The following is a 20,383-nucleotide window of genomic DNA, read 5'->3' as shown; positions in this document are numbered from 1 at the left end:
CTTAGGGCTGTGTAACTTGTGTTCATGAGCACTGTATAGGAGCCCATGTAGACTACACATAAGTAAACAAAGTGGATTGTTACCTTCTTCATGCACTGTTCATTTTTGTGCTGCTAGGGAGAAGAAGAGATTGAGGCAGTTATAAAACATTTTAATAATCTAAGCATGCTTCTAACATGAAGGGACTGCGGTTAGAGGTAATGAGCGTTGAACTGAAAGTAATGACATTTAGTTGTGCAGGCTTTGCATTTGGGCCCATAATGGAGTAGCCCTGGGTGGAAATAGCAGTCTAGTACAGAGAGAAAATTGAGCATGGGCATCCTGTTTCCAGATGTTCACACCCTTATCTATACAAGTGCTTACTCTGGAGCCTGAGTTACAGCATCTGAATTGATGCCATTGCTTTTTGAGGAAGTCAAACAGTTCAAGCATAGACTTTTTAAATACATAAAAGAAAGCAAGATGCTTATACTTGGGATAGTACCATTGAGGTATGTATCAGGTTTGTGGCTGAAGATGATTGCTGAGACTGGTCTTGATATACTTTGCTCAGGGAGGAGAATGTCTTTGAAATAAATGTTGAATGTGATAGTGGCTTTCCTAAATGTTTTTGGTGAAGGCTCCAGGGCATAAGATTTTAGTCACTTAGTAAAGCAAGCTATCCCTAAATGAGTGACATCAAAATCTTCCTGTTTGAACCTGTCAGGAAGCCAGCATATCACCCATCTGCTTCAGGGTGCAAAACCTCTCATTCACCAGAGCAGAAAGCACATTTAATACCTATAAGACACCAGGCTAGTAAGTCACTGAAGAGAAATTAGAAACACACAATGGTATTGGCATTGCAGCTGTAGAAGTTATTCATTTATGAGAAGAGATGTGCTTTTTTCAAGTGTGCTAACACCAATTGAGATGACAGTAGTATGAATAGTAAATACTTTCAAAAGTGCGTGAGACCAGAATGTGCTAGTTGCTTTTAATTATCAAATGCACTCTTGTGTCACAGAGGCCATTTGACGGGTTTTAAATTATTGCTGCTGCTTTTTTATTATGACTTCAGGCACAGTTAAGTATATCCTGTAGTTACAGGCTAAAAGCACAAAAAGTATAATTTGGGTTTGGGAGGGAGAGTTGATGATGCTCTTTCAAAAAGACTATTCAACCCTGTGCATCTCAATCTGCATCATTGAGCTGTTGACAGTCCTCACTGGCTATGTTGTCTGTGCAAGGCTGATTCATGAGCAGAAAAAAAACCATATCTTTTTAACTGTGGAATTACAGAGCTGCTTTGTGGATTTCCATTTTCAGTGTTAAAGGGGGTTTGCAGGCTGGGAATAATTTGGGACAACTAATTCCACTGAAAGTCAACTTGCAGTCTGTTTACAAAGGCTCAAGGCATCTCCAAAATTATCACCAGGCACTTGAAAACTTTCACTGAAATACTTTTTTTTTTTTTTTTTAAATAGGCATTTTATTGTTAAGCAGTAATGAGATGGACCTTTTCTATGGGGTTTAATAGGAAACAAGGAAAAAGCCTTAAGAAAAATAACAAACACAAGAAGCTTTGAATAGAGCCCTGGTTGAAATATGGCAAATGGTAATTACATGTGAGTGTGATAGAAGTTAATATTCACTGTCTCTGCCCATTGAGGGTCTCCATTCACTTAAGAGCTGTAATTTTATACTATATTTAATATTTTGTTTTGAAGCAAACACTGCTCTAGGGGCTGTAGCTGCCATGAGAAATAGCATATCCTTTAACTTGACATGTTTCACCGGAGAAAAGGAGAAAGGACAGGGCCTAACAACACATCTTGTGTTTAAGATCTGTAAGCATTAGTAGAGCCATTAAGAGTAAACCTCTTGTGTATTTGATTTTGTAGTGGGAGTACGATTTAGATGTGGACAAGAGCATAACTAATCTTGCAGTGGAAATTAAAAGCAACTCCTCCATTATTAGTAGAGACACAGCAATTTATAATGAGTACTGGAGGAGAATCAGACCCCAACAGATGGTACAGTAGCTCTCATGCTTCCCATATGGTTGTTTTCTTTGACAGCCCCTTACTGCTTCTGATGGCTCCTAGGAGTTAATCTTTGCTGAGCTGGGAGGCCTGTCTTTCTGTAACAGAGTGCCTAATGACTTTGTTTTCTTCTCCCTCTCATGTGAGTGAGGCTTACACCTGATTTAGAGTGGTGTCAGCCAAGTATTGCCTTTTGTATCATACTTTAGTTATTGGGCTGTTCTAACCTCAACCCTTGGGGTTTACATTCTTTCTTTAATGTAAACAGTTGCTTTGCCCTTGCAACTCTATTTCATGTGAATTATTATGGACTAGAGATTTGGTGAGATCATCATCTAAGTTACTTTATCTCCTACTAGATGGGCTAGGTAAGTGGTCACTAGCACTGTGTAGGACTTCTGGTCTAGGGGGGAGTGCCATCTTGAGCATCTGGTTTCTTCCAGAAAGGAAGGGTTTGATGGCAACTCAAGTGAATTCTCCCAGTCTCTTAAGTGAAATGAAGCCTCTGGTAGCAGGCTGCATTCTTCCCTCTTCAAGAATGACTTCACAGACTGGAGTCCTGTCTTGTAAAATTGCAAATTCTTTTGGTTATTTGGAACAAAAAAATGTATGGAGCCAGAGAGATTTGAGAAGAGTTTGAGTTTTGCTTTTATCTGTTCCTTATTTCTTTTCCTCCACAGTTACATTCTTTTGTGAACTATTCCTTGAGCAACATGATAAGCCACTCTAGAGGGTGGGGAGTGGAAGTTATATTAATGCGACATGTTAATGTGATGTCATCAAACTCTTCCAAGACCAGAGTCTTTGCACTCCACGCCTGTAGAGCACAAGCACATTTTCAAGCAAACAGATTTGCACCAGAAGAATTACTGAGAATCAAGGCTGAACATTACCTAAGAACAGACTCATTCTCACAGGATAAAACAGGCTTACTTTTAGAATTGCTAATTTTGCTTAATAAAACAAAATCCTTATTTAGTTCTTAACAGCCCTCAATTTTTATACTGAATACTGACAGTAACGGTAGGTTAAGAATTAATCTGAAAATTCATCACAGTTGTCCTGGTTTAGTCTGAAAGTCAGTTTCAGAAGTGCTTTTTCAGGCACTGATTTCATAAAATAGGATGCCTCGTGGCATTTATTTTTGTCATGATCTATAAACTGTACTGCCCAGAAATCTAATTACAGAAAAAAAATACTATCTTGTAATTAATGAAATTTATGTTTCTATATGTACAGCATAACTTATGAGCAACCTGGACCCTCTGTAAGCATGATAAGCACGTATCCCACCACTGATACCAGAGTCCCTTTTCTGTATAAGAATTTAATAGATAATAGGACATGTTGGCTTGTCTTATGGTTGGGTGTTATGAAGGCTGCAAAAAAATGGCTGTTTTTTTTTCTTGTTCTTGAATGATGAAAGTTGGGGCTGGTGGATGTTTCCACTGCAGCAGGTCAGCTGAAGATGCCCTTAGGAACTGCATCTGTCCAGATGGTATTGGAGCTTATCATTGTGTACTTCCCTGTGGCACCTAGTCCACTACTACACAGTACCTGTTTATAGCATTTTGAAAGCTCTTGTAAGTCACAGAAAAGAGGGAGAACCTCTGATCTGAAACCTGAAACTTGCAGAGCATAACAGCAAGCACGTCACATCAGTGACTGAGAGTTGAATAAAAGCTTGCAGCTTGTTTGATGGCTAGTCTCTTTTTCTTGAGTAAGAGGGGGAGGCAGCTTGTGTTGGAATCCTCTCTTCTCCATCCCTCTCTAGCAGCTTGCAGGCTTGCTTTTTTATGTGACCCTGCAGTATCATAATGATGGACCTGGGTGAACATGAACATTTTTTCTGACTTCACCTCTTTTTCTCTCCTCCCACCCATCCCAGATGAAGTGGCAGGTGGACTGAGTGGGAGTAATGTGAAAATTAATGCAGAGAAAATGTGTGACTCAGCAGTTCAGTAGGGAGCTGCTGAGTGGAAACGCACGTATTCTCCTTGCACACTCTGGCGTCAGGTTCCTGTTCCCTCAGAGATGAGAATAGGCCATTTATGGATGGAGCTCTGCAGCCCACCAGCAGGCAGAAGGAGGTTGCATATTCTTTTCAGGAGAACTTAATTCAAGTAGAAAGGAAAGTTTCCTCTCCAAGTTTGCTAAAAATGTTGCCAGTGGAAGGGGAGAAGGTCTAGAAATGCATAGACCTTGGTTTGCTGCCTGACTTACTCACAGATTCTGTGCATGACTTTCTTCCTTGCTTGCTTTCTCTCTTGATGCATCTTTCCATTTTGGTAATTGGAGTTTGGCTTAAGCAGTATCCAGCCTCTGCCAGTTGAAGTTGAAAAGTCTAAGTTGCCAGTACTCTCCCTAACTAGTAGATGACATCCGTTTCCCTCTCTGCACTGTTCTTTCAAGAATACCACAGAGAAGGTTTGCCTTTCTTAGGATGAGGCTGCTGACTGTAAGCATGCTAACTGCCACTCACGGATAAGCAAGTGCAAAGGAAAATCACCATGTCTGGGCTGTCCTCTGTCAGGTAACCATAAATTAACTTTTTTCTCACTCAGGAAGGGGCCATTGCAGTGTCTTTCTAAGCAGTTTTGTAATGATGCAAGAAGTTGTGATATTTTATTATCAGTTTCTGTATTTTTCTTTCAGAAGGTAGGACTGAAGCAGATTTTTCTTTACAGACCAAGTAACAGCAGGTAGGCATTTTTATATTTTATATGCTCATACTCACTACAAGCTCAGTTTTAAAACTGTAGTGTGCGTCGTTGTCACTGAATTTTCCAGACTTGTGTTCCAGAGTTTGATCTTTCAGATGAACTTTCTCCCTTTCAGCTGATGTAGGTAACATGCAAAAACCCCCAACACTCCAAACCACCTCTAAGGCATGGGGTGGTGTTCTCTTGAATATTCAAAGAACCTGAAGCAATGTCACTTGAGAGCTCCTGAGCAGCTGAATTCTTCGATAGTTTATCAACACAGAAATTGGAGTGCATTAAATACCAATATGCTTGGCAACTTTCATTTTAGCAAAAATATCCAGCTTTCCAAAATAGAATCCCTGAGTCTTAGAAATTTTGTTCCTTCTTCATACAGCTATGAATACCTGTAGCTTGGCCCAGCTAATTCTTATGGTATCAGGGTAGATACACTTAGTGCAAACTGAAAGCATTAGAAATAGTAAGCTGAATTTCATCTCAGAATGAGTAACACAGGAGACTCACAATCAAGTTGCTGGAATGTAGACTGGATCTTGGTGAAGAGTTTTCCGTTGCTCTGTAACATGTCAGAGATGATAATTACAGTTGCTTGGACCTTTAAGAGTGGGTTAGTGGTATGTCAGGCTTTTTTCTCCTTTAAGGTCTGTTACACAGAAGAGAACTAAGTCTGCAGTTACAGTTTGCTGTCCTACAAAGGACCACTAGATAATTTAACTGCCTTCCAGTTAGGTACCAGAGTGATCTTCAGAATTGCTTTGATGCAGTGTTTAGTGATAAACTTAGTGGGATATGTGGATTTGTCTGGGTTGTTGCTAATGTTTGATTTAAGTTGGCTGGTATCTTCTGAAGTAGCTCTCTATGTGGTTTTGCATTACAAACGCAAGATCTACCAACCACAAGATCTTGGCAGCTAAAACTTGGACTTTTTCCAGAGGGGAATTGGAAGTATTGAAGTGATTACATTGTTGTAAATTCTTTCTGTCTCCAGTCATGCAGTAGTAGGTAGCTGTAGGGTGCATTGGGGAATGTTTTTCTTTGCAGCTCTTAATCTGGGTGCTTTTAGGGACTAGATAACTCCTCTCTTCCCAGTTAGTGTGTTATTCATTCATTTCGAAAAGGTAAATGTATCAAACTCTTGTAAACAGAGCAGGTCAGGGATCAAGTAGAGCAGAAGTAATCACTGCTGTATCATGACTGGGAAGGTGAAAAAAAAAAAATAAATGGAGGAGCCAGAAAGAAAAGAGATGCATTCTTAAGATAGCAGCAAGTGTTGGAAATAGCATTCCTAGCTTTCAACACAGCTCATTAGATCTGAGTGTAATTTTAAACATAAGTTGTCAGAGAAGTTAGGAGTGCAGAGGGTGTCAAGAAAAAAACAGCCTTTTCTAGGTGGTGAACTGTATCAATCTGTAAACAGTAATCATAGAATCATAGAATAGTTAGGGTTGGAAAGGACCTTAAGATCATCAAGTTCCAACCCCCCTGCCATGGGCAGGGACACCTCCCACTAAACCATGGCACCCAAGGCTCTGTCCAGCTTGGCCTTGAACACTGCTAGGGATGGAACATTCACGACTTCCCTGTGCAACCCATTCCAGTGCCTCACCGCCCTAACAGTAAAGAATTTGTTCCTTATATCCAATGATGCAACTTCTGTCATCATGTTTAGTTCCTTAGTATCTGAGTGTGCTCAATTATAGAGAAGTTCAGGGAAAGTTTCAGAGTTGTAGAATAGTGACCCACCAGTTGATTTCCTGCAGAGAGAGTAAGCATAAATACACAAGTTGTGTTTGCCTTGCATGTATGAAAGGTCCTCTTCTTCTAGCCCATTTCCTCTCATACCACTTCAGTGCATGTCGTGGTTTAAACCCTAGCCAGACAGCTTGTTCACTCACTCCCAGTGAGTGGTTCTGGGCTGAGAGCAATCGAGGACACACCCCCCCCCCCCCCCCCCCCCCCCCCCCCGGGGGCTCTCCCCTTCCCCACTCCCGGAGGAACGGGGAGGAGGATTGAAAGAGTGCAACTCCCATGGGTTGAGACAAGAACAGTCCAACAACCAATGTACAACACAAATCACCACCGCTACCACCAACGACAACCATGATATGAGAAAATAACAAGGGAAGAGAATACAATACCACCGACCAAGAAACGAGTCCCACCCGGAAGCCCGTGTCCTTCTGGGTAACTCCTAGTTACCCCCCGCCCCGGGCATGACGTGCTGTGGTATGGAATACCTCTTTGGCTAGCCTGGGTCAGGCGCCCCGTCTCTGCTTCCTCCCGGCTTCCCCTCCTCCCTGGCAGAGCATGAGCCTCACAAAGTCCTTGGTCAGGGTAAACATCACTTAGCAACAACCAAAAACATCAGTATTGCCAGCACTGTTCCCAGGCTGGAAGTCAAAACACAGCACTGCACCAGCTAACATGAAGGAGAAACATGACTGCTACTGCTGAACCCAGGACAGTGAAAAAGAAAGATTGACTCTTAGTCCAAAAGATGAGTATTTTGTTTCCATTCTTCTCATGTTGCAGTGGCAAGCAAAAGAGAGAATGTTGTCTTAGCCAATACCTTTCTCCTAAAGCTCCATTCTTTAATTAGATGAGCTGTCTTTTTACCATCCAGCACAAGCTACCTCTCATTCATGTGCACTCTGAGGCACTCCTTCACCTTTGATGCAATTAATGTGTCTTACGACCTGCAGATTTGACAAGGTCTTGACCAGATACGTGAGGTAGTATGCCAGGGCTATCATGCATATGCAGGTTTTTGATGTATGTGAAAATAAGAAGTTGATTTGCAACCCCCTATCGGTAGTATGCATTCATCTACTCTTCTCTAATCAACAGCAGGTCTCCCTAGTGTTTAGATGGAAATCAGTGACTGATTTCAGTAGGCAGTTGCATTTTGATATCTGAAAATATGAAGGCTATGCTTGGATTTAGGGCTCTGGTTTGAAGTGTGGGTAATCTTGAAGAATGTGAAGTGTTGCTCGTATGTTCATGCTTTGCAAAGCTTCCACACTATGATCCCCTCCTATAGAGTAAATTCTTGCCATGCACAGCTATCATAAAGATATAGTGAGGTTCAGAGGGATGTGGATCTCCACAAACATAAAAATGTGGGGACAACGCACGTGAGCTGCTGTGGTGTGTTGATTGCTACAGCTTGAGAGTTGGCAGAACAGGTGAAGCCTGTTTTTTCCCTCCTATCTTTTGTGCCTGTTGGGTAGTTCCACAGAGCTCAGGGATTCTACCACGAATGAAGAAGAAGCCACCATTAAAAAAACATATATTTCCCAGTGAAAAGGCAGTACCACTCCATTCCACAGAAGCATAATTCCCACAGGCACAGTGCAGTGGATGCAAATAAAAGTCTAACAGCTGTATGAGTACTGTATTTTCATTTTGGTAAGGAACAAGTCTCATCGCAATAGCACACTGTTAATTAAGTCAGCTAGTGGAGCTGTGTCAACTCCTTGAGCATTACCACCCATGCACAAGAGAGGACACAAGTTCCTTTTAAAGTGCTAACTTCATTAGGAAATACAGCCGGTATTCATGGTCTTGCAGGGTTGTTTTTTGTTTGGTTTTTATTTTCTCTGAAAGCTTGAAGTATGAATCAGTTGAGTTACAGAGCTGCTGATGCCTCGCCCACAGCAGCATTTCAGAATCACATTGTTGCTAGGGTTGGAAGGGACCTCTGAAGATCATCTAGTCTGACCCCCCCACCAAGGGAGGATCACCTAGAGCAGGATACACAGGAACGTGTCCAGGTGGGTTTTGAACGTGTCTAGAGAGGGAGAATCCACAACCTCCCTGGGCAGCCTGTTCCAGTGCTCTGCCACCATCAATGTAAAGAAGTTCTTCCTTATGTTGAGGTGAAACTTCTTGTGTTTATGGCCATCACTCCTCATCCTGATTTAACTGGATCATGGCATATATGTTACTCTGAGGCATTGTTGATTTATCATTAGTACAGTGCCTTTCAGTGTTTCAGTTAAGTCTGATACCCAAAGCACATGTTTCTCTGGGAGTGTATATGGGTATTGTTTCATTCTTCTGCCCTTTATGTACCCACATAAAGTCGGGAAAAGAAAGGGATGGAAGCACAGGGGTTGTCTGAGTTATGGAAGCTAGCTGTTAACCTTGTGAGTGAACAAAGATGTTTCCCTGTATAGATTATTCAGTAACAAAGTGTTGTGCCAGTTATTTTTGGCAATTTGTACTGGTGGCTATGTTTAAGGGAAGAATACAGAATGAATAGATCACTGGCTTGTTCTGGGAAGTTCCTTTCCCTGAACAACAAGGCTGAAGTTATGGTGGTGTTTTGAAATTTCAAGTTGCTTTGACAAGCCATGTGGCTGTCAGACCTTTTAATTCTTCTGCCAAATGGGTTTTTCTAGCAAGCATAGTCTGTGTCAAAGCAGAAGTACTTCTGGAATTTGAATCCCAATCTTCATGATGCAGGAATTTCTGAGGATGTTACATGGATGTTAGATTCTATGGTCAGTGAAATCACTAGCCATGGAGAGGCTTCATTCACTCCTCCTGCGTGTAGTCATCCTGGTCAACTGACTCCAGACCTTCATGCTGACCTTGACACAAGAAAACTTTACTGATGTCTCCTTTATTGCCTAATCTGTGCACCAAAATAGTCCAGTGTCCATTAGGGCAAATAATACAGGAATATAAGATTGCAAGATGAAGTGTGAATGGTAATTCAAGTATTATTTAATACTTAAGCCTAAACCAGCTGACATAGTTAAATCAATACAGAACCCTAGGTGGGCATGTTTGCTAAAATCTAATCTTTTGTGATTTTAAGACTTTCCTTAATCCAGGGCACTTGCTTTGTATATCCAACACCTGAATCATAATCTATACATCTATACATATGAATTCAGACAGTTCTCAATTGTTTTAGTTCTTGCCCCCATTGTCTTTTACTGTGTTAGTGAAAATACCTCTTGATAACACTATCAGTTCAGCAGAGCTAGAATCCTGGGCTCCTAGGTCCATAGATAAGATCTAGATCTCTATGTTATGCAATGAAAATAATTGAAAGTAGATATAGTCTGTTGTCCTTCATATAGGGTAGTCATAAGAAGGAGAATGTGACTTGTACAATTGTACAACTGTTGCTAGACAACACTGCAATACTGGGAATTGGGCTTCTGGGGTGTGGAGAGGCATAGATCCCCATAGTGACAGACATAGCAGCCCCCTAACTTTGATGTCTTTGTTCCAGAAAGCATGTGGTTAAGTGGCCTTCACGTCATCATATTAGAGTCAGGATTCTGTTTCCAACCTAGACAGAAGTGACCTTGTAAAATTTCAGGCTGTTACAGATATGAAAAAAGGAAATTCTGTTTACATGCTGCCTAAGGCAGGGGAATGTGCTTTTGGTCAGTTTAAAACAACAAAAAAAGGCTTTCTGAAATATGAAATGTTATGACTTGTAGTTGAAAGCTGAGCTTGATTATCTGCATTCCATGGCTTATTGTTCTGGTTGTCTTCTCAAGACGTTTTAGTTCTGCTCTGTGTGTACTTTATCTTTACTTTGGGAGGAGTGTCCAAGAAAGGAAGTCATTAGGTTTTGCAAAAACAGTAAATAGGTTCATTAGCCATTGTTAGGGACAGATGTGCATTATTTAATGCAGGTAAAGAGAAAGTAGAACTTAAAACATAAGTGAAAATGAAAACTTAAGATACTTAGGGAGCAAATCATAATAAACTATATGTGAATAAATACTATTGAAGGTTTATATCTCAGCCACAGGTGCATGTCTTTTTGCATGGGTGGCAAAAATAATTCCTTACTTCAAGATTCTGTTCCTACTAGATTTCAAATTCTTGTTCCAAAGCATGGCATTGGCATCCCGAAAAAATAACAGGAAAAAAAAATGGCAATCACTAACAAGGGCTTTCATTTTAATTCTTGTCCAAATCCAGTGAGACATGGAGCAGTTTGAAAGCTTGAAAATTTTCAACTTCAACTGCTAAGTTTTAGCACATTATAGAAAGGTGAGCATTGAAAGTATTTAGGCAGCTTAACTGTGGCTGCTTTATGTGTCCACTGTGTTGTCTTCCTAGAGAACTTTGAGTCCTGCTCCATGTCCGTGGTATCAGAAGTCAAGGTATTAATAATATGGTTGGTGTCCAGGGACGCCGAGGACTTTGTGTGGGTTCTCTGTTTCTTGGGGGGATAAGAGGAAGGTTTTCATGGACTGTAGATTATCAGTTGGAGCCTGAAGGACAGAAAGGTAGAGCTTCCATGATTTCTTGAGCTATATTCCAGAAACTAAGTGCTTTTCTTTAAAAACTGCTGTTTTCAAGAGGTTGTCTTCTAGCTTTAAAGATGAGTTGTTTTATCATTGTGAGAAATAAAGGCTGGATTGTTGACCCTTCTTATTTTACCTCTTTAGTTCCATATTTTCCAATGTTTTATTGACCTTAATATGTACTTAATATGAAATCTTGATAGTGTTTATGCAAAAAGTAGAGTCTTTCTTGGCAAATAGTTAATTTCAGCATATACCTGTGGTATGACACACATGCGTGTATGTCTAGATGCACGTTCTCTGTGTTTCCTGAGAAATACCTGTGTAACAATAATGAAAATAGCTATGTATAGCCAGTTGCACCCTGCATACCCTGCTGAGAAACCAGTAATCTGAGCTCCTGGGAAAGTACCTGGTAGTACCTAGAAGGTGCTCTTCCTTGTCATTGCAGAGTGATGACCCTCTTCTTTCTGGGCAGCTGTGGGAATGGAGAACTTTGTAGAGGAAGCCATCAGCATTTCCCAAACACCTTGTTCTTTTGTACAGGGGTGGCTGTCCTAAGGTCTGTTTCAGTGAAGGGAGGAAGAACAATCACAAATTGGGAAGAAACATCTCACATTCACACTCATTCTTGCATCTCTGTATTTTAGAAATCATAATGGGAGATTTTCATGAATCCTTACTGTAACAATGGCCAGACTGTCAGCTGATACACAGATCCTATGTTTCATTTGCCTAATGAGAGCTGTGGCTAGTTAATGGATGCTTACCTGACTTAGGGTTACTATTGTGAAACATTTGGAGAGGGCGATTTTGTAGAAACTGACCTCAACAAACCATGGAAGGGCCAATGACATGGCCATTCCCTGGAGCACAGGTGGCTGGTTTAGGCTTAAGGCTAGAGTGTTGTACACAGGGCAGCCCAGCCTTGGGTCTTTCTTCATGTAGAAAGATGGCAATAATTAGTACTTCCATGAAACTGGTTTGATCTTTCACTCCTTTTAGCTTGTAAATTAATTTATAGCTACACAGACTGTGTTCAAAATACTGTTAGTGAGGGACTAGCCATTCCAGTGCATATTTCTCCTGAATGGAATAGCATTACAGCATTTTTAAATAGTACTTGAGTATGAATTCACCCAAGAAGTAGGTTGTTAGAATAAAGTCTATTTTATTAGTGCCTTAAGACACTCAACCAAAACCCAGAGCCTTTGAGTGTTATTCAGACACATAACATGAAACTGTCTCTACCTCAAGAATTTATAATCAAATTAGACAAAGCAGACAAATAAGTGAAAATAGACAAATTGAGGCAGGGAAGGACAAAACATTTTCTCTGTCACCATGTAGCCGAGAATGTGGAGCTGGGAAGTAGCACAGATGGTTGCTTTTAACAAGTAAAACTGAAAAGGTGCAGCAATGTAAATGAGAATTTATTAACAACAAAGCCCAGAATCTGCGCCTCCGGAAAGAAAGGGAAAATAATTTATCCACCCACACTCGCTTTTTTCTGATGAAGGCAGGTGAATACAGCTGCACTAATAGAGCGTGACGCTCACAATCCTGAGCCACGCTTAGTGATGCAGAACTGAGAAGTAACCATCATCTCTACAAAAACAATACCCCTTGCAGCCTCTGTGGTGGCTGCAGGGTTACATGCTATTCATTCCCTGCACATGTCATTTTCACGTGAAGGTCTTTCCAATCCAGCTGTTATGGAGTCAATGGATGAAGCTGAAGGACAACACGGGCAGCTGAACAGGAAGGAGCAGTACCTGAAAACCTCCCAGAAAACAGCACTACTTGGTTGGGCTGCATGGTGGAATGGATTAATGCGTGGAGACAGCATGTATCTGTTTGTCCTTTCACAGATACTGGTAAGGCAGCTTGTCATTGCTTTGAAATGCTAGGACCTCTCTTTAAGTTTTGTTGGCTTGGGAGTTTTCCTCCTCATTCATTGTAAATGTAGCAATGGGTATAGCTGTAGTACTCTTCTTCCCGGACCCACCTCTCACAGCCTTGCTTTGCAGGCAGCCCCTGTCTTTTCATGTCCCAGACTTCCATCCTGTTTGTTTCCTGCCTTTCTTTAAATGATTCTTTGCCAAATGACACATCCTCCAACAAATCCATATTCTGTAGCTGAAAACGTATGGGGTAAATAACTATCTTGTTAACAAGTCAGTTGGGACATATATCCTTTAAAGTTGCAGTATGCCCTTTATGGTCAGGGTGCAGGTGTACCAATCTGTGAGGGTGATAAATATAGCATCATTGCTTTTGTAGTGGTGTGGTATGTGCAGCAACCTTAAGTGATTCAAATGAAATGTTTCAACATGTGCATGTCTCTGTGTGTATGCTTTTATAGGGATGCCTATGTGAACATGCCTATTTGGGAAAGGTTTGCATAGATGAGATAGGCCTTATTAGTCTTTTAATAACATACAAAGTTCATTGAATTACCAGTTTTGATCTAAAAGTAGTAATGCTGAAAGCTCAGAAGTCAGAGGAATCTGTTGCTTTTTCAATGTACAGGCTACCATGGATAGTCCTTTTGCTAATGTAGATTAGAGTAAGCTTGCTTGACTCAGTGATGCACATCTAGATAATGGTAGCTGAGCATTTAGCCTTCAGTTTTTTTATTCTTGTTAAGCTACAGCCTAGAAAATACCTGACTTCTTAAAGCAAAAATAATTATTAACATGAAATCAATGAGAACTAGATTAGTTAATTATGCAGTCTTGAAATGAAAATGAATGTTTGTATAATGAGAGATGCTCATTATGTATTTTCTGATTGATTGCACAGCTTCTCGGCACAATGCTGTGGTACAGCACTTATGGGACCATCCCAGCAGCTCAGAATGCATTTGACCTGCTGTCTTACTTGCTTACTCCATTTAAGCAGTTTTTGTCAGATCAAGCAGAGGTAAGACCCTGTACTCCTTTCTGGTTATATAGTTGATGTCAGTAGCCTTAGGTGGTGCTTCTAATATCTCTTTTCATTAAAAGTATAATACACATGTACTTCATATAACATAGTGATTGCTGCATTGTATGTGTGTCCTGAAACAGTGAAAAGAGTTTACTGAAAACAGATCCCTATTTTATCTTCAACATACAGGGCTGAATTTTTGGCTATGATGTCAGATCAGCACAGCAGATTTTTTATTTTTTTATAATGTGCAAATGATTGCAAATGAAAAAAGCAAAAAGAAATCAGCCCACTAAGGTTTAGTCCATAGTAAAGGGGGGAGCTGGAGCTTAATTTATTAGGATGGTTAGAAGCTTAGATTTTGGAGGAACGGATTAACCCATGTAAAGGGTTTAAATCAGAGGATACTCAGTTACAAAATTCTGGTTTTGTTGATTATTTAGAGCACATCTGTGTGCAGTAAAAGTATTTCAGGTATACTAGGTGTACAGATTCAATTCTGTACAAAGCTACAGTAAAACTGCCTATCTTCTCACTATGACATAATGGCACTTACCAGTATGATTCATCTGATAAATTAGTGGGGTAATTATACACAGTGCAAATTTCACTAGTGTGGACAGAACATTAATTAAGCGGTGAGCAGCTACTTCCAAAAATCAGGTGAAATGTATGTGCTATCAGAATGCTTGGATTCACTGTACATAATCTTTGTAGCAGAGGCTGTGCAGTACAAATAAGAAATCTGACTCTTGTGGCTGAGGTACAATGGAGACTGTTTTCTATGTTCTCTTTACCAATGTTTGAGCTGCATGTCACCTGCTCTTTTGTTTATTTGAAAGAAGAACTTTTCTTTATCAGTTGGATTTATTATGCATAATCAGAGCTATTCATAGGGTATTGCCTGTATCTTATTTGTAGGGGGTCAATTATTTACAAATTGTTCCTTACAGAAAATCCCTGATACATAGGATTTTGACTTTAAGTGTTCGATGTGGAGGAAACTGATTCCTAGAATGCACCACAAGGACACTCCAAGTATGACTCTGTGCAGATGATCATGCATCTCTTTGAGAACTTCTTATTATAGCACTATTTATTGTGCAAAGTTAGGCTTGAAAACAGTAGAGAAATTAAGAAAGAGACCCACCCCAGTTCTGGAATTAAAATAAGCAAATGAAAGGTTTTAATTGTGAATTTCTCTTTAGCTAGCTGTACTACTGGGTCAGAAACAGTAAAATTCCTTGCCCACTGAAGCCCATTAGAATTTAATTTTGCACCTATTACTGAGAATAGGCTGAGCTCTGAACTACTTAAATATGCCTAAGACATCAGAGGGAATTTCACTGCCAGTGCTGTGAATGAACTTGATGGTATTTCACAGAATGTGCAGAAAACATAAGTCCCTTGTGGCTGGGTTTTATGTAAGGACACACAAAAACAGATACAGTACTAAACTTTGTTCAAAGCCCTTTGCCATAGTATAAAATTACACTGCCTGTGGCAATGAAACATTGGTCGAGGCTGCAAATGGAATTGTGGATCCAGATGTCAGTTTTGGCAATGCATGAGGGTAGGAAGGAGGGTTCCTATTTGCTTTCACAGTGAAATCTGGTTTTTAGACCTTCTGAAAAGCTGGGGCTTAGCAGTGGTTTCAGTTTGTCTTTTCCAAAGCCTAGCATTTTTCTGGTGGTGGTGGCTTTTCCACAAACAAGTGTATGGTATGACTAAATCTGCATAGGAAATCCAAGAATGATTATACAGTTTGCCCAGAACATGCATGCAGATGCTATGCTGTGCCCCTGAATACTTTATGAATCATTGCCAATTCTGTTGTTTCACAGGGCCTGACAAGAATAGGGAGCGTTGTGGTATCATACATCCTGCTGTCTTTAGCTTCTCTTGGACTGCTATTTGTAGGATCTCTGGTAAGTTATGATACTGTGCAAACTATGTTTATGGCCTTTCTCAGTGAGTTTTGACAAGATGTCTTATTTACCCAAAGTTGTTAAGGTTATGCCCAAGTTCATTGTAAGAGAACATTTTTTGGGGCTATTTCTGTATAATTATCTGCTTGCTTTTATGTAGAGGTATCAGAGCTACACTTACCCTCACTCAATTTCTTGATGAATTGGGGATTACACTGATGGGTTTTATGCATTCCATCCACAGACAGGATAAATAGGAAGGATACGGTCCAATAACGGGACCATTCATTGCTTCCTTATGAATTGCTGCAGAGCATCCATTGATTTATGTGGCAGAAAAAGCTGTTCCAGAGCACCAGTGTACTTGAGTGTAATGCCCTTGTAGATGTAGGCCATGAAAACAGATTTTTCTGTTTTCCCTCTTCCTCTCATGGGCTTTAAACAGTGTGCTGCCTAGAAGGGACCATAAAGGGGTATTTTACATTGAGGATGCCTTTATATACTAGGTGGTATACCAGTTGATAAGCAGCTTGATATGCATTGTTTTTTATTCAGCAACTGTGGTACTAAAAGTAATGCTTTAGTAGTTCCCTGGGGAAGGGAAAAATGTGCCTGTTTATACAGGTGCTTTGTTGCCTCAGTGTAGAGCAATAACTGTTGGTCCATGTAAGAAGGCTGAGGAATGGTGGTCAAGTGGATTCTTAGAAGTAATACCAAGAGATCAGAGCCCTGTCTGGTCTGTGCACTTGCTAAAGTCCAGCTCATTCTCGTATCAGGGAGTTTGCAACTCTAATACATGTTTACTCTCCTGAGAAATTAGCTCTACCTCAGCTAATACTAGAAGCACTTGGCTGAGAATACCCAGGTTCCAGAATGCATTGGGAGACTAAGTTAGCAATTACAGTGAAAATAAAAGGCTGATAGAGTGCTTGAGGGTTACAGTAGTGTTGTCATCGGTTTTGTCTCATGTAATGGTGCATTAAGACCCAGGCAGCTGCAGAGAACCAGCATTGAGCTGTCCAGTCTTCCTGAACTAGATTTGCAGAGCTATTTTTCCATTATTTAGTTTAACTGCTATACTTTTAAGTATAACTTAATTTCTTCCAATGTCTTGGTCAGCTGCTTATTTACTACACACTTCTTACAACCTAAAGAAAAACTGCTTTGTTTTTAGGGTGAACTTTTTGTTCCTTTGGATTTACAGTACGTTAAGTCACCAACTCTAGAATCTGTGATATATAATTGGTACCTAGACCTTATACTTGACCCTCAACACAAGTGTTGATTTCAGTAACAACAGGACTCTCCAGCAGTACAAAGTACTTGAGTGGCTATGTTACACTGTGAACTGTTCAGCTATTACAGGTTTGCAGTATTTGAGAGAACCATGGCTGGTACTGTGGGACTGTCAAGCTCTCGAATCCATCTTGGAGAATGAAAATAGAATCAGATCTTCAAGCTTCTATCTTGTCATCCAACAGGCTAAGCATGTAACACAAGACTCAGTTCAGACTTGATCCCAAATTTGTGTAAAATAAAAGTCTAATAATCATGTTCCTGTTTGCTTTTGTAATTACTGTGTACGCTGATTAACTGAAACACAAAAAAAAAACCCAAAACATTTTGTTTGAAGTAACTGTTAAATGGGTACTGCTGCTTTGTGAGAGTAAAATTTGCTAAAGCTAACTGTGGGCAGAGATTAAAACCTACCTCACTTCCTTTTATTCTCTAGGTCCAGAGAAATGAGAGTACATAAAGATGCACAGGCACAAGAAAAGTTGTTTAAAATCATATGCAAGCTAATGTGGTTTAGTAGCCTAGGAAGAGAAATATGGCCTTTTTTAAATGGCATGCTTTCCAAATTCAGCTGCCTGTTTCAAGCCAGATAAGATGCTTTGCTCTGGGGGAAAAAAAGACCTGTTTCTCGTCTCAAAAGGATGCATGACAATACAATATAGTTCATATACCATTTAGCCTGTTCAGTACTGCTCTTAATTCAGTGCTAGAGCAATGAAGTTGGCCTAAGTTTCCAGATCCTGCAATTCTGAGGTAGGCTTGAAATTTTTAACTGAGATCTATGTGGAGGATTAAACAGTTTACTGATGTAATCTCCAAGTCAATTGTCTGCCCCAGCATCCATGCAAACCAATATGATGCAGTAACTCTTAGATTCATGACATTTCAACTTACAAATTTTAATATTACATTTATGTCCTAGGGCTTCACAGGATTTATTATTTAATGTCTATACCATGTTTAAATCAGATAATTATGTTACAAAATGGTCTTTGTCACTGGCCGAAAACTGATATGGGCAGTCTGAGCCTCAGAAACAAATATATTAAAACCAATCAATTAAAAAAAAAAAAGATTAGTTTATACATTAATTCAGGGTGCAGTGCCAGATTATCGAAGACATGCAGTTCAGGAAAACTGTTTATTTAACCCAGCTATATCTAAATTTTAGATGGAAAAATTATTAAGTCAGGAGAGGTTCTGTGATTTGTAAAATAGCATAGTAGAATGTTATTTTGTAAACAAGCCTAGGAAAGGTAAGAAACTGAACAAAAGGACAGGAATATCACATTGGCTCGCACGTGATGGTCACAAGCACATCCTGCTTCCACTGTATCCACGAGTTAAGCCTGGACAGCTCTGTGGAAACCTCTGTGACTGAAAGCATGTTTGAATGGGTAGATGTGAATCCTTGTAACATGCACTACAAAGCTATTTATCATGGAACATTCCTGGCCTTTTTGGTGCTTTCCAGTTCTAATATGTGACAGTGAGCTGGGATGCTGCCCTAAAGACCCATCCTCTAGGCTGTGTGGGAGGGTGGCAACAAGCCAAAAGCTTTTTCAAATGTTTTTTCTCCAGTTTTGGCATCTAATGAGAGCCCATCCAGACCCTACTTTTCCGCTACAAGATGACAGACGCCAGTCTGTGAGCCGGCAGCCTTCATTCACGTACTCGGAGTGGACAGAGGATAAAAATGAGGACGACTTCCTAGATTTGGATCCTGTACCAGAGACTCCAGTCTTTGACTGCGTAATGGACATTAAAGCAGAGACAGATCCAGCTACTCTAACAGTTAAATCCGTGGGCTTGCAAGAAAGGTAGGGTAGATGTGACTGATAGGGGAAAGTCTGGTCCCAGATTTTGTAGACATAGGAATTCTGTGCCTAGTAGGAAGCTTTATTGCCTTCACACATGTTTTTGCATTTATTTCCTGTCTTGTTTTCAGTCCAGTCATAAATACAAACATATTAGCCAAAATTTCAGTTTCTAGATACCTGTCCTTTGAAAATCCAGCTGTGTTTGATCAGTCTTTTGCCATTCCTAAAGATGGCAATTGCACAGCATGAAATCCACTATAGGGCACTGAAAACTTTTACTTCTGAAAGAGGTGGATCTTGTTTGGGTTTTTTATTTTCTGTCTGTCATGCTGAAGGATCAGTCCTTTCTCCAAAAGCAAACCATAGGACAAGTGGTAGTCTTCAGTAATTCTTATTTAAATGGGTTAGTCCAAAAGTAAATTAATTCCTTTGAAATTAACACAGTAGTGAAACTTTGAGGTGAGCTGGTGTGCACTGCTTGAGCCATCAGAGCAAAGGAGCTTCTCTGAGAGATTCGTAGATGGCAAAAGGCAGTTATAAGATGATAAAAGGAAGATATTTTTCTGGTTTGTGTTCTTTCGGTTGTCTTGGTGAAATAGAACAAAGATCTTGATCATAGAAATCCTGTGAAGAAATTCTGCAATGGTGATGATCTTATGAATAAGAACGAAGTTACTGAAGGGCTCAGCACAGCAAAATATCATCTTTCTTTATTTCTAGATTTTCAAGCTAAATTGGAGTGCTAACCATAGTTAATTCTCATATCTAAAACCTAAATTGCAGAACTTAGATTTTTAAAAGTATGGTGCTGATTTTCCAAAGCTTCACATGACACAATAAAAAGGGAATGTATCAGAACAGGCTTCTGTTTTGCACAGAGATAGTAACCTCTGGGGCTTGTCCGTGAACCTGCTGCTATCAGTGAGTAGCCAGTTTTTCTTATTATGAGTAAATTGGGCTTGAAATGCATCAGTTGTTTCTGCTTTTCACTATCCCTGATTTCATTCCATCTCTATCATTTTAAAGATGCTGACATTTCTTCTCAGGTGACTGCTAGCCTGTGGAAAAGATAATCACTATTTCAGGAAAGTTGGAGAGAATCAGTTAGGGAGTATCAGTTGGTTCAAGTAATCATAGAATGGTTTGTGTTGGAAAGGACCTTAAGATCATCTAGTTCCAAGCCCCTGCCATGCTGCTCAAGGCTCTGTCCACTCTGACCTTGAACACTGTCAGGGAAAGAGCATTTACCACCTCTTTAGGCAACCTGTTCCAGTGCCACCCTCACAGTAAACTACTTCTTCCTTATATCTAACCTGAACTTCCTCTGTTTAAGTTTAAATTCTTTACCCCTTGTCCTATTGCTGCAGTCCCTGATGAAGA

At 40.1% G+C, this 20,383-nt stretch overlaps 1 protein-coding gene across 6 annotated transcripts in view; it reads left to right on the top strand.

Annotated features, from left to right (window-relative positions):
- Positions 1–20,383, top strand: part of PTPN5 (protein tyrosine phosphatase non-receptor type 5) — an 81,921-nt gene that overhangs the window by 34,250 nt on the left and 27,288 nt on the right. For 5 of the 6 annotated variants that reach the window (XR_008972564.1, XM_057412734.1, XM_057412735.1 and 2 more), the window contains 4 exons: positions 12,724–12,905; positions 13,834–13,953; positions 15,804–15,887; positions 18,765–19,003. Coding sequence is in view for 5 of the 6 variants with exons in the window: in XM_057412734.1 (XP_057268717.1) it covers positions 12,724–12,905; positions 13,834–13,953; positions 15,804–15,887; positions 18,765–19,003 (625 nt within the window). In the remaining variant the exon portion in view is untranslated. The remainder of the gene's footprint in view (positions 1–12,723; positions 12,906–13,833; positions 13,954–15,803; positions 15,888–18,764; positions 19,004–20,383) is intronic. The other variant, XM_057412736.1, reaches the window with a different exon arrangement.

The sequence above is a fragment of the Pezoporus wallicus genome, unplaced genomic scaffold, assembly GCF_028554395.1.
Source record: "Pezoporus wallicus isolate ANWC-B61680 ecotype Strahan unplaced genomic scaffold, APGP_CSIRO_Pwel_v1 scaffold_6885, whole genome shotgun sequence".
In the NCBI taxonomy this organism is placed as follows: domain Eukaryota; kingdom Metazoa; phylum Chordata; class Aves; order Psittaciformes; family Psittacidae; genus Pezoporus; species Pezoporus wallicus.
The sequence above is the reverse complement of the archived record's forward strand: the minus strand, read 5'-3'. Positions and strand labels throughout refer to the sequence as shown.